General features: G+C 31.3%; 1 protein-coding gene across 1 annotated transcript; it reads right to left on the reverse strand.

Moving 5' to 3' along the window:
- Positions 1-5,822: 5,822 nt before the first annotated feature.
- LOC134249327 (uncharacterized) lies at positions 5,823-13,339 on the reverse strand. Its single transcript, XM_062731684.1, has 4 exons — positions 13,192-13,339; positions 11,985-12,076; positions 7,972-8,083; positions 5,823-5,948 (listed from the first exon to the last, which is right to left on the reverse strand). The coding sequence occupies exons 1-4, from the start codon at positions 13,292-13,294 to the stop codon at positions 5,842-5,844; spliced, it is 414 nt and encodes a 137-aa protein (XP_062587668.1). The 5' UTR covers positions 13,295-13,339; the 3' UTR covers positions 5,823-5,841.
- Positions 13,340-13,578: the final 239 nt, after the last annotated feature.

Genomic DNA, 13,578 nt, shown 5'->3' on the forward strand with positions numbered 1-13,578 from the left:
AAGGCAATAAAACATGATATTTTCTGATCATCTGGATATTGCACTTATAGGTATTTATTGTTAGTTAAACGTTTAGTCATAATAGTCATCCGTATATTAAAAACATTTTTTTTTTTAAATTTCAGAAAAAGAATGTTCAAATTATGGCCTTATATCATATAGGAGCAAAAGATGAGTCAGAAAAAATTTAATATGGGCATGTGTCAGGAAAATCTTGACAATTGCTACGGCATAAAAGCAAAATCTTTATAAATTCTTTTTAATCCTCTTATGAAAGCAATTTCATCATAAATCTTATTGATTTACAAGCATCCTCGGCTTTGTAAGACTGATTAAGAGCAACAGAAATATGTTAAGGCTACAATAGGCTACAATAGCGGCAATCTATTCATACTGATGTTGAAGTGTTTTTTTTTTTTTTTCAAGTTTGATTATTTTGAAATTTCACATGTAGTTTCGTGGTGCTAGGTTTTGCCAGTAATGAGATAAAGGGAGAAACGAAGAGTTTCTATGCTCTAAAGTCCTTTCTTACAATATAAATCAAGAACAGAGCACACACTGACCCCCAAACACATTACAGGTGGGATCACATGTTTCATTTTGTCATTAGAGGTGGGATTAGGTGCCATAGAGGAGTAAGAATCCCTTGCTGACCGGTCACACACGCCATGAACTTCTTGTCATAATCGAAAAAAACGATAAACAATAAAATGTAGGTAATTCAGTATCTAAGTAATAAGCTAACTATAATTTCTATTAAAGAAAATGTCACTCAGCATTTGACACAATATGTTGTTCCATGTATATATAGTCAAGCATAGTTAAACATTTATTAAAAATCAAAAATAGGAAAAAAATCTCCTGATAGAAAAACAGGGGTCTTTATTCTTCTGGCGAGCGCTGTGTTCAGTTGATCACTTTTTCTTTTCAGAATATATAATATTCCTGTAAATTACCAGTAGTAGAAATGAAAAAGCCCAGTCATTCGATTAAGTAAGCAGAATTTTAGAGAAGAAACTTATAATTAAATTCTTGAGAAACATTTCGAAAAAAAAAAGTAAAAATAAGAAACATTGATCGATCACATAAACAAATATTAAACAGTTCAAATCCTTGAACAGGACATAAACATAAACAAAAACGGAGCCCTGAACATCCTAAAGGTGCGCATGCGTGAGAATGAAATAAATCCACGCATATATATTCTTACATCACATTTCAATATATTTTGATACAGAATAAAGTGCTAACAAGAAGCGGTGTTCTGTAAACATTTCAAACATTAATTTCTTTTGTTCATATTATGTTTATGAAAAAAATATAAGATGATAAATTTTGCTTTATTTTTTTAAGTTTTAAAACTGCTCATCCGATATATAAGTGCCTCATATTTGGCAGTTTATTTAGTTCTTGTTTTATTCCTAAGAGTCCACTCGTGTTAAAAGTCTAAGATAAATGACTACAAAACGCCATTTGTACAAGGTGCTCATTAATCACTAGTAAATTTTGTGTACTATTTCATGGGAAAGTGTTTTTGAAAGATCTCTGTATTTAAATTTTAATTTCTTTTTCTAGCAATGTCAACATCATACTTTTTTTGTTGCAGTGGAATCGATCATTGTATATTTCCCTTGCAAGCATTAAAACCACTCAGGTTACTCAGTTCGTTTGCAATCTTGGTGAACACGAGATTTCCATATCGCAAAAAAGAAAACGCAGTGTGATAATTTGTTGGTATGCCAAGTTTGTTAAAAAACTAACGACATCAAATCCTAAGTACTCCATGCTAATACATCCCTTTCTTACGCAGAAAAATACCTTCATCACCTTCATACGGAGCATGCTCAACGTATGGACAATTTCCCAAAGAAGCTTAATTATTGACAAACAAGTTGATTAAACAAGGTCGATACAATGATCTTATCGGCAAATACAATTTATCATTGAGTCAAATGCTGACTGATTATTTCATAGCAGACCTATTTTTGTATTCATATGAAGCAGACAATGTGCAAACGTGAATAGAAGAAAACACTTGCTGTGGCCTTGAACTCAACTTAAGGTATAGCGACGACGCGCTGTCAATTAACAATAGGAATGTCCATTGTAATGTCGATATAATATATCCTGTTGAGCTTAAGATTAAAGATACTATCTTCATATTTTAATATTTTATTTGAAAAATACTTTAATGGTAATCCAATAACGAAGCTCTATGATACACGTGCATCTGATGACTTTTACTTTTCTATCGTCAACTTCCCAGCGATATATCTTCATCATCTGCATACGGAGTTTACATATTTCCGTTGATTTGATACACAAGAGCATACTCCACTTATGAACAATTTCTACAACGAGGTAAATTATTGACAAACAAGTTGATGAAACAATAATTACAACATGCTCGTTTAAAGTCATCATTTTGTAAGTTCTATGGTCGATTAAATGACCTTGTCAGCAAATACATTTTATCCTTATCCATTATTTATACGCTGAATTCACGACTGATTTTTCCATTATTTCCCGATCATGACAAGGAGCACGCGGCGGCTTTGATCGGTTGGCAGTTGTGCTCACTCCTCCATCGCACCTGATCCCGCCTCTGATTTTTTGAAGGTCTGTGTTTGCTCTGCTCCTGTTTTGTATTGTTTTATAGACTTTTGATCTGGAATCCATATGTTTCATCCTAAGATTCTACAAAATTTCTATTTAATTAAGCACGTATTAAAATTATGTACTGATGCCAATTCATTACATTCTTTCAAGCAAAATTTATACTTTGATAACCTTACGTTTTCTTTTATTATGAAGTTTGCTGAATTGCCTTTATTTTTATTTATTATGGAATTCTTTATTGAGGATATAAATCTATAGATACATGTTTTTGATTTGTTTACCGAATAATTTGAAATGTTCAAGCGATATCACTTCTTATCAATGTTCTAACAAAATAACCTCGAACCTATATAAGGAGGTTAGTTATAATTATTTTAATATCTTCATTTCAGAAAGGTGAAATTCACATGATTTTATAAACGATTGTACAACAACAATGAAGATCTAAACAATTTTTATTGAGGTACATGGAGATAACGAACAGTACTTAAGCTTAAAAATATATTAAACAATACAAAATAGGAGCATAGCAAACACGGAAAGAAACTCCGAAACAAAGAAAACGAAATAAAAAAAACATGTTGCAGACTTCAACATGAATTTTAAAAAATCACAATGAGCGATCTGTCTTCATGTTCACACGTTTTAATTGTCAATGCAAATATTTTGAAGCACTCAAAATTTATTTAGGCACCAAGTCAGTATTTAAATCATCGTCTCCTATAGATTAAGCATGAAATGAAACATGATATTATAAACAGACGAAAACATCAAGTGATCAATCTAAAAAGAATTCTTTCGGGAAATGACAGAAATAAACCTGTCAAAAACTCAGCGTTTATATAATAGCTTAACAATTAGTATGAAAAATGCCGGTCAGCATGTATTTGTATTTGCTGACAAGGTTGTTGTATCGTCCATAGAACTTGCGAAAATGATGACTTTAAACGAGACTATTAATATTCTTGTTTCATCAATTTGTTGGTCAACAATTGTACATACAAATAGCCTGGTCTTCTGTACCGAATCAACTGCGGGAAATAAACTCCGTATGCAGGTGATGAATGTATATTGCTGCATAAATAAGGGAATTTGATTGAAATGTTTATCAGAAAGCTTGGTTGTTAGATAAGCATGAAAGTCTTCTTAAAGTAAACTATCCAAATATGAAACATGTGTCAGGAACAACCTTTTGAAATATTATTTGATTATACAAGTAATATTTTCATTCAATATAAAATATGTACCGGCATGAATTGAAGAACGTAAAATATAGCAATCTGAAATCCATAGTAAAATACTTTGATTTACCATGGTAAAACCTTTGATACTATAGTTACCTGTAGTAAACAATTGTAAATTAAAGTTAACTAAAGTAAACTATAGTTTCTTGAACTATGGTACATGTATTTTTGTAAGGCTTATTACCTTATGTAAATCACCAATTAGATCTTCATTACATTTGCACGTAACTTAAATATCTCTTGTTGAACTTTTTGAATATTCTTCTTAAAAAGGTCAATTAAGTCAATTTTTGATTCCTCGACAGAGAACACAAGCCCGTATTTGTGATTATGAATATTGCAAATCATAAAGTGTTCAAATTGCCATGTTTTACCGAAGAAAACGTAGCAAAAAGATCCGTTTTTTCTTAAACTTCAATATGCCAACAAAGGAACTGACAATATAATTGTCAATATGAGTAATTTTCGTAACAACAAAAGGGACCAGTCTTGAATTCCACCTTATTTCAAGTAAAACTCTTTACCTTGTATTTCCTACAAATGTATACATGTGTATAGACTATTGCTTCCTAATCTTTAAATTACAAGAAAATCTGACATGGCCTGGATATCGAATATCTGAAACACGATCCGTCATCTTGTTCATGTTTTGCCATACTCGGCAAGATTAATAAGGAGAGATGATCAAAAAAAAAAAAAAAAAAGAAAAAAGAACCCTGGATGGGTTTATATTTCTTGACATATCTTTCTCGTAAATGATGTGGACATTGAATTTCTTAATTATTGAGGAATTGTAAATTTTCTATAATGTTTAGAATTCTAGCTACCATTTCGAGACAATCCTTATTTCTCTACACAAATTTTTGTCACGTTAAATCCCATTCAATTTAAAAAAAGATCATTTCGGTTAAACATTTTTTTTACTTGTTTAATTATAACTCAAGTTGTTATTTTCCAAAATTTTTGAAAAAGAATAATTTGTATCAAGTGGGATATGAAGATAACGAAGAGTATTCAATATTAAAGTCCATAAAACAATACAAAATAGGAGTAGAGAAATCAAGGACCTTTCAAACATCAAAAGTTGGATCAGGTGCCATGGAAGAGTGAGCATCCCTGCTGATCGGTTACAGTCATCGTCATTTCAGAGTCTAAATAATGGACTAGCAATAAGTCAGTCAGCATTTGACTTAAAGATAAATTGTATTTGCCGACAAGATCATTGTATCCTTAAACAAGGACCACTGAAAATTCCAGAGGTGGGATCAGGTGCCTATAAGAAGTGAGGATCCCTTCTTGACTAACCAATCCTATCGTAGGCGCTATACATTGAACAGGGAGGAAGAAAGCTTATTTGGTTTTCAGAGAAAAATTATTCAGGCATCACTTGTCTTGAGCAATAAATGGATTTTTCATTAATCTTCAATTAGTTTGAGAAGAATAGATAACTGGCTCGTTTATATTAAATGGGTTCAATAAGCAAAGTTTACTCTATATGTGAAAATTTATCCTTTTCAAAACTAAATTATCAATGAATAAAGTCTTCAATAAACAAACGAATCAATTTAGAAGAAGTTTTATTGACAGCTTATTCCCCCCCCCCCCCCCCCAAAAAAAAAAAAACCCCAAAACAAAACAAAACAAAACGAAACGAAACAAAACCGAAAAAACAAAACAAAAAAATTCTTTGTCTAAGAGAAGGAGATTTCCCTTTACCCTTTATGTTATTCAAGCATCAAAATATTAAAAATTATTATTTATTTTCACCCTGAAAAAGAGTTTAGCGAAAGAATAGGTTAGTATCTTTAATTTAAAAGGGAAGACTATTTCCTTTTAGTCTTACTTGATTTGAAGGTAAAATTTAAAGACAGAAAGCAAAGCATGTTCCTAAAGTTTTATTATAAAGTTCACATAAGTTCATGTCGTTAAACACCAAGGTATTGAACATTTACAATTCAATGTTAATTGAAGGATTTACTCAAAGACGTCTACAAAAGAGATCCCATCTTTGTGAAAAAGGAATTTCATTCCATTGTCTGACGTATGCACAGGAGTTGGTTTCCAAAGAAGAGTCTTGATAAGTTCCTGTAAAAAAATAAAACAATGCTTGCTATGTAAGTTAGAACCAGACTGGTATTTAGAGGTAAACATTTCGTCTGAACAACATTCTGTTTGAGCAATATTTCTGTTAAAAACCTTATGCATTCGTTTCAAAATTTGTCTTCAGTTTTGTTTTCGTTTTAGATTTATTAACCTTTCTATTTTCTCTTGCAAAAAATATTAATGTAACTCGTGGTTTAATTCTCATCTTCTAGAGAATTTGATCATTATCGTGCAAAATGTACAAAATGTTACGAGGTAAAACAGATGCATTTGTCATTGTGATTAATTAATATACTTAAGGAAGAAAAAGGAAAAACGATGCTATTAAAAAAAAGAAATCATTTTTTTTACCCTTTCAAACATCATTTCTTTTTTATGCATGACATTTCTCACTATGCTGGTTATTTATTTTTTATTTGTGATTGTAATTGAAAAAAAAGATGAACAAACTATGAATAATAACTTAATTTAAAAAAGAACAAAAACAAAAAAGGATTCTTAGTATGCTTTAAAAGTGTCTTTATATAACGCTGCGTAATATTTCATTGATATCTTAATTCATTTAAAAGTTATGCTAAGAAATGATGCTATAAATGGCATGAGGGCAACACCTTTTGTGACGTTTTGGAATTTCTTTATATAATAATTTTTGAAGATCTGTGAAATAAATAAACATGGCTTATTTTGGAAATAAAGACTTCAACGCTAATATTCAGAAAATATATCGATACTTTTGTCAGGCATATGCCAGGAGCGCAACAGAAAAAAATGTAGTGATGCTAAAAAAAAACAAGATCAATTTTAAAAAAAAAACAAGATCAATTTTAAAATATAAAAAATGTAAAAAAAAAAAAAAAAAAAAAAAGTAAAATGAGCATATTAAATAATTATCACTATTTATTTCCTTGATTTTTATTTTTGGAAAATAATGAAAGGAAGAAATTTTTACAGGCATATATCTCTGTAGTTAGGAGTAGAATACACGATTTAAAGATGAAAATAAAGATCCATTGAAGAATTTATGACTTATTATTAAAAGTTTTATTATAAATTATCTGCATATATTTCATTATAAAAATCTGTCTTTTTTCAATTTTCTCAACTCAGATGTGATTTTATCTTTTCTTTTACATTTTAATGAATGTAAATCAAGTATTTCCACCTCAACTTCACTTAGACAACATAAGTTTCTCTGATGTAAACTTTTCTTCACAGTTCTGCATTAAAGCAACAAATACTTTAGAATTATTGTTGATCAAATATGAATAAATATTGATCGAGAAATAATACAGGGTATGTTTTTGGTTGATGTCGGCGGTATAAAGTGTATGTCCTGTGAAGAAATACATGTATATACACAATATGACTTGATTTTGTATTTTCCTTATAGTTTTCTGTGAATTATGAATTTTATTTTACCGCTGCTGTCAACGACAAATCAATTTTATAATATCAATGATTCTCATCTAGCTTTACTAAAATATATTTTGAAAAAAAATAATACTATTTTTCGTTCAAAATAGTATGTCAACTCACAGTTTACAGACAATTCGAAGGATATATTCCATCCCTGTTAAGAGACTAGAAAAGTGTTAATTATTCAGCAGAATTTTTATTTAAATTGATTTCATTCATATCTTGGTGTCGCAGAACATTAAAACTATCGAATTCAACAAATTTAATGAACTAATATGTCAAGTTTAAGGTGATATGATAGCTAGAGGTATAAAATGAAATCGGATTTCAAAATTTTAGAAATGGACGTTTGTGTTGAAAAGTAAGTTAGGAAACAATTGTTATGAATACAACAAAATACTACTATACTCAAGCAATAGAACCTTGCAACATAGATTATTAATCTGTTACTCATCTTCAAGTTATATTTATTAATTGTTTCAATGCCCGAGTATACTGAATTATACTATGATGTATAAAAGGATTTATAAAAAAGATAAAACAATGGTTCGCAGACATATAATTAATGAGTACAAGGTCAATAGTTTACCAGATATGACGTAGAGTCGTCCTCTTGTTAAGATAACGCCACAGGTTGCACTTCCGTGGTATGCCCGTATCCGTACAATGCCAGGCCAAACGTAGGGAAGGCGTCTCTCAGCCTAATACAAAATAAACTAAACGGATTAAATACGTGGAGAAACGAACAGTATCTGAGCTCAAAAGTCCATTAAAATTTACAAAATGGGAGCGAAGCAAATATGGATGCCCCAAAAGAGCAAAGGCGAGATCCGTTGCCATAGAGAGTGAGCATCTCCTGGCGATCACTAACACCAACCGAATGCTCCATATTATGTTCGGATAAAACGGAAAAATCCGTGGAAAACTCAGTGTGTTATTAAAGGCATGAGAATCAGCATTAGACTTAATGATAAATTGTATTTGCTGAATTGTGTCGACCATAGATCATATAACTTACGACTTTAAATAAGACTGCCTATAGTCTAGCTTTATCGACTTATTTGTCAATAACTTACCTAGTATAAGAAATTTTCATACGTAGAGTATGCTATTGAATAAGAGAGATGCTATTGAATAAGAGAGATATACAATTGTCTGCAGGTTTTTAGGTATGAAACATTTGGAGATAACGAGCAATATTTTAGATCAAAAGTCCATTTAAAAATGCAAAAGAGGGGCAGCGCAAACACGGGCCTCCAAATATATCAGAGGTGGGATCAGGTGATATAGAGGAGTGGACATCCCATTCCTACTGGTCACACTCACCGTGTTCTTCTTGTCATTGTCGGGAAATAACGGAAAAATCCATCTTCAATTCAGTGCATAAATAATGGACCAACAATTGGTATGACAAACGTCAGTCTGCGTTTGACTCAATGATAAATTGTATTCGCTGACAAGGTCATTGTATCGACCATAGAACTTACGAAATGACTTTAATCGAGACTGCTCAAATTCTACTTTCATCAACTTGTTTGTCAATAATTTACCTCATTGTAGAAATAGTTCATAAGTAGAGCATGCTCTTGAGTTTCTAATCAACTAAGATATGTAAACTCCATATGCAGATGATGAAGGTATATCGCTGCATAAGTAAGGGAAGTTGATGATAGAAATGTTAAAGTCATCACGTTTATCATAGAGCTTGGTTGTGTGATTACCATTAATGTCTTTTCAAGTAAAATATCTAAATATGAAACGGATGCGTCAGACTCTGTAGTATCTTTTATCTCAAACTCATCAGGAGACATCGTATCGACAAAGGTATGAAAATTACCATTATTAATTGACAGTACGGCGTCGAGATATCTAAATGTCGAGTTGAAAGCCACAGCAAGTGTTTTCCTTTTATCATGCATAAGATTTTGCACAAATTCCGCTTCATATGAATGCAAAAAAAAGGCCTAATAAAAACGGGGCAAAATTGGTACCCATTGGAATTGCATTAGATTGTTGGAAGACCTAGTCTCCAAAAACCACATAGATATGGTCTGACTCACACCACTTCTTGAATATATTGTTGCGCAGTATTCTTGAAGTTTCTCCTTCCTTACTGTTTATATCTTAGTGAGGAATGGAGAAAGAAGCTTGGTAGAACATTTACTGGAACCTGCAATGTATCTTTGTTTGTGTGGATTCTTATGAAGTTTCGGAATCCAATATATACAAGGCAATTGAAATAAATTTTGGTTCTTTGGGATATTCAAATATTCAAAACTTACATATGATTTTGAAGAATTGCTTCCTCAGAAAGGGAACTATGAGTATAGGTTAGATTACCACTTGTAGAATTAAAACCAAGTTCTTCTAAATACAATTTATATACGCAGCATTGTAAACGCTGAAATGAGGAGGCGGGGCCTAATTTATACGAGAAAAGTTTACTGTGACGTCACACTAAAATATGACTTTTATGTCTTCCTCATAATAACAGAAAAATGAAATAATTTGCAATTTTAAACTGCATTTGCATAATGAACAACAGTAAAACTTATCCATGCACTAAAAAAAGTTGCTAGTTAAATCCCATAAAGCTGTTTATAAACAAATCACTGATCTCGATTAACTTTTCAATCATGACGTCATTTTTGTAAAAATGACGTATTCCATGTGCTGTGAGAGGCAGATTGAGGGATTTTTTAACAATGAAAAATGCGTTTTATTATAAAAAAGAATTTTATTTACAGGTTTTAAATACACTATTAATACCAATGTATATCCTTTGTTTAGTGTGATTATTCATGAAGTATCGGGATAATGTATTAAATAATTTTGTGCGAGTTTTTATGTTCAGGTTAGGTATAATTTTCATCGAGGTGTCTCATTAAATCGTTCTTTTGCAAGGGCATACACTAAATAAATCTTAACCATTTTTTGAATATATATGTTTCTTAAGATGAAAAGTGCCGCTGCTTTCTTTGAATCGAGAGGGCGACTTTATCAGTACACAAAGTATTTGGTAAAAGTCAAACATATTTCGACATGGGCCTATTTACTTGAAATTTTAACTATTAAGACGCAAATTCTATTCAAAGCAGCAGTACTTTACAGAAAGCCCAAATTATACAAAAACAATTAATAGCTGAAATTTTTAATTTCAAATAGGGTATGCCCTTGCGATATTGGAATTTGTTAATGACCTACATTCAGTACACGTACTATGCATTCAGCACGTGACTGTCCATCGATGGGACCAAACTTTATACAATACAGAGTAGGTTATACTATGCTATTTCCAAAAGTATTTAAGTTCTGTGATATTAAAACAGCTGAATAAAAATAAATTCGGTTTTAAACACAGTTCCCGTTTTTGCACGTCTATTTTCCGTTGATTTCTCATAGTAAGCCTTAACAGTGCTGCGTAATGAACCTTACAAACAAAGACAACGTTGTTACCTGCTTTGTCAACAAGGACTAGTACGTACTGATCATGTAATCTATCCAATTCTTTTTTCACGGCTGGATTATTGAATACAGAATGATAAATGGTTTTCATATTACCCCTCAAAATAGATATAAATAAATAATAAATAGATAAAAAGGTAAGTTGAGAATTGAAAAGTTAGAGTTATCACATTTATTATAAAGCTTTGTTTCAAGCATACAAAGATACATCGTATCGACACAAGAATGGATATAACCAGTGTTAAAACATCAGCGATATCTTAATGTCAGTTCTTTGTCAAAAGTTGATGAAACAAAAATATCAACAACTTTGTTTTTATGACCTTGTCAACAAGTACAATTAATTATTAAAGCAAGTTCTAATTGACGTTTGGCATATTGATTGTTAGACAAACTTTTAAGTTCTGAATAGTAGCAGATTTTCCCGCCATTTCCAGATTATGACAAAGAGCAAACAGTGGGTGTGACCGGTCAACAGGAATGCGTACTCCTTCTGGCACCTGATCCAAACTTTAATGTTAAAGTTGTTCGTGTTCGTTCTGCTTCTGAGTTTTAGTGTTTGTTTAATGGTGTTTTTTTATCATCTCATAAATTTCATCATATACTACACGACTGAAAGCAAGAACTCCTTTTCAATCATTGTAATTTTTTTTCCTATTCATTTGAACCTTGAAATTAAGGCTTTGATAGAAAAAAGACTATTTTTACTCCCCTCCGAAAAAAGATTTAAAAAAAAAAAAACAAATATATCATTACTAATACAGCAATAAATTGTTTTATCTGAAAAAAAAAACTAGATCTGTCTTTGCTTCATATGTACAGATAACTCATTATTGACAAGAGTAATCTAATGCCCTTCTTTGAATGTATAATTGTGTGAACCGATGTCTTTATAGTTTAAAATTATGTAAAAGAAGCCTGTTGACATGCACTCTTGCATCAAAATTCTTTACTTTGAGTGTATTCTGATAGACTGAAGTTTTATTTCATAGGCGAAAAATTTGAAAAAAAGTGACTAAATCTTTATCTGATGCACTACATACACCACATTGAAGGTATGTTAAATCTTAATGAAAACATCCAGTTTAGTATGAATGATAAAACATAAGAAAAAAATGTTAAATTCTTCACACGTACCTTATAGATTTGTAACACTCTAACTATGTAAACACTCCTACCATTTTCTCCAGGTTCAAGGACTTGTCGTCTTAATACTTGTCCCAGGATAGCTAAAGTGATTTAAAAAAAATAGAAAACAAATTTATGATCTACTAAGACTTACATCTCTCCCTCTTTGTCTCTTCTCTCTCTCTTTCTCCTTTCCTTCATTCTCAATCTCTCTTCTCTCCCTCCCTCTCTCTCTCTCTCTCTCGATCTTTCTCTCATCTCTCATTCTCTCTCTCTCTCTCCCTTCCTCTCTCATTCTCTCTCTCTCTTTCTCTCGGGTAATCGGTCAAAAGGATAGGAACCGGTACGAAAATTTTTATTAGACTGATAGGAGAAATTTTACAAAAATACCTAAGTACTTGAAATTTGAAAATTTGAAAAAGAAAAAAAAAGCAAGTCGAAATATTTTGATATTTAACGTTTTCAAAGGACGTCCATTGAATTTGAATAGAAAGATGTATTCTAAATATGCCCAAGGTATTTTTTGCTTTTGATTTCGTAAAAAGTTACTGATCTATTAAACCAAATCTTAAATAAAATATCTCAGAAAGTAACACGAGTAAATTAAAGCACGGTAAAATTAATGGTTTGTTTAATAGTATTTTGTTTAACTTCCCTCTCGAGAATTTATTCACTTATCATACATGAATACCTGCGGGAGGAGAGCTTAAAATTTTGTCCTATATTCGATACTCAGGGCCATTTAGCAGTGAGGGATAATTTCCATGACAGCATCTACTGCGACACAGGACCCTGGCTCATAACATTAAACCTTGGTCCGAAAGACTTATCTCCACGTCCCACAGTGGGATTTGAACCCGCGAAGTCAATGCATTAATGCAGGGTTATTTTGCATGGCTTCTCTTCTTGATTTGCTGTAATAGATCTTCATTCATTTGCTACAAGTTTCTTTTTTGTGTAGGGGAGGGGTACTTTTAATAAAATAAAAGATAAATAGTGTTCTTATTAGATACATTTTTATATACATTAAGCATTTTTAAATCCCTTGTTAATTCGTGGAAAATGAAATATACGTCGATATCTTTTTATACGAATAGCAGATGAGCGTCCTGTGGTTAATCGATTTGAAAATCTGAATTCAATTGCCATCACTTTATGTTTATTAATTAAAAAAAATTTAGAAATCATCCCAAAAGTGTTAAGAATGAAGACTTACAATATTGTGAATCACATCCGTTCGTTGGTATATCAACACATGTGCAAGCGGCACCTAATCCTACACACAGAACCAAAACATTTAATGCAAAGAGGAATCTCATCGTACTCTATACAATCGTCAAATAGCGAATATTGAATGTTAATTTGTTCTTTTAAATTATTTGTTGTCCGGGAATTCCAATTTCCTTTTCATGTTGATTAATTCATTTGATTTATGAAGTAAATTTTCAATGGTGGTATTTCTAAAAAAATAGTGAAACTCCTAGATAAGATTACAGGCATTTATGATGATGATAAAACATTGCGTAGGAGAAATAGATAATGGCATAAAAACATTAAGTGTAACTGGTTTTTGTGGTCAAAATATCAGGAAGAAGGGTTTTTA

The sequence above is a fragment of the Saccostrea cucullata genome, unplaced genomic scaffold (assembly GCF_032062105.1).
Source record: "Saccostrea cucullata isolate Sc308-1 unplaced genomic scaffold, CSIRO_AGI_Scuc_v1 ctg3733, whole genome shotgun sequence".
Lineage (NCBI taxonomy): Eukaryota > Metazoa > Mollusca > Bivalvia > Ostreida > Ostreidae > Saccostrea > Saccostrea cuccullata.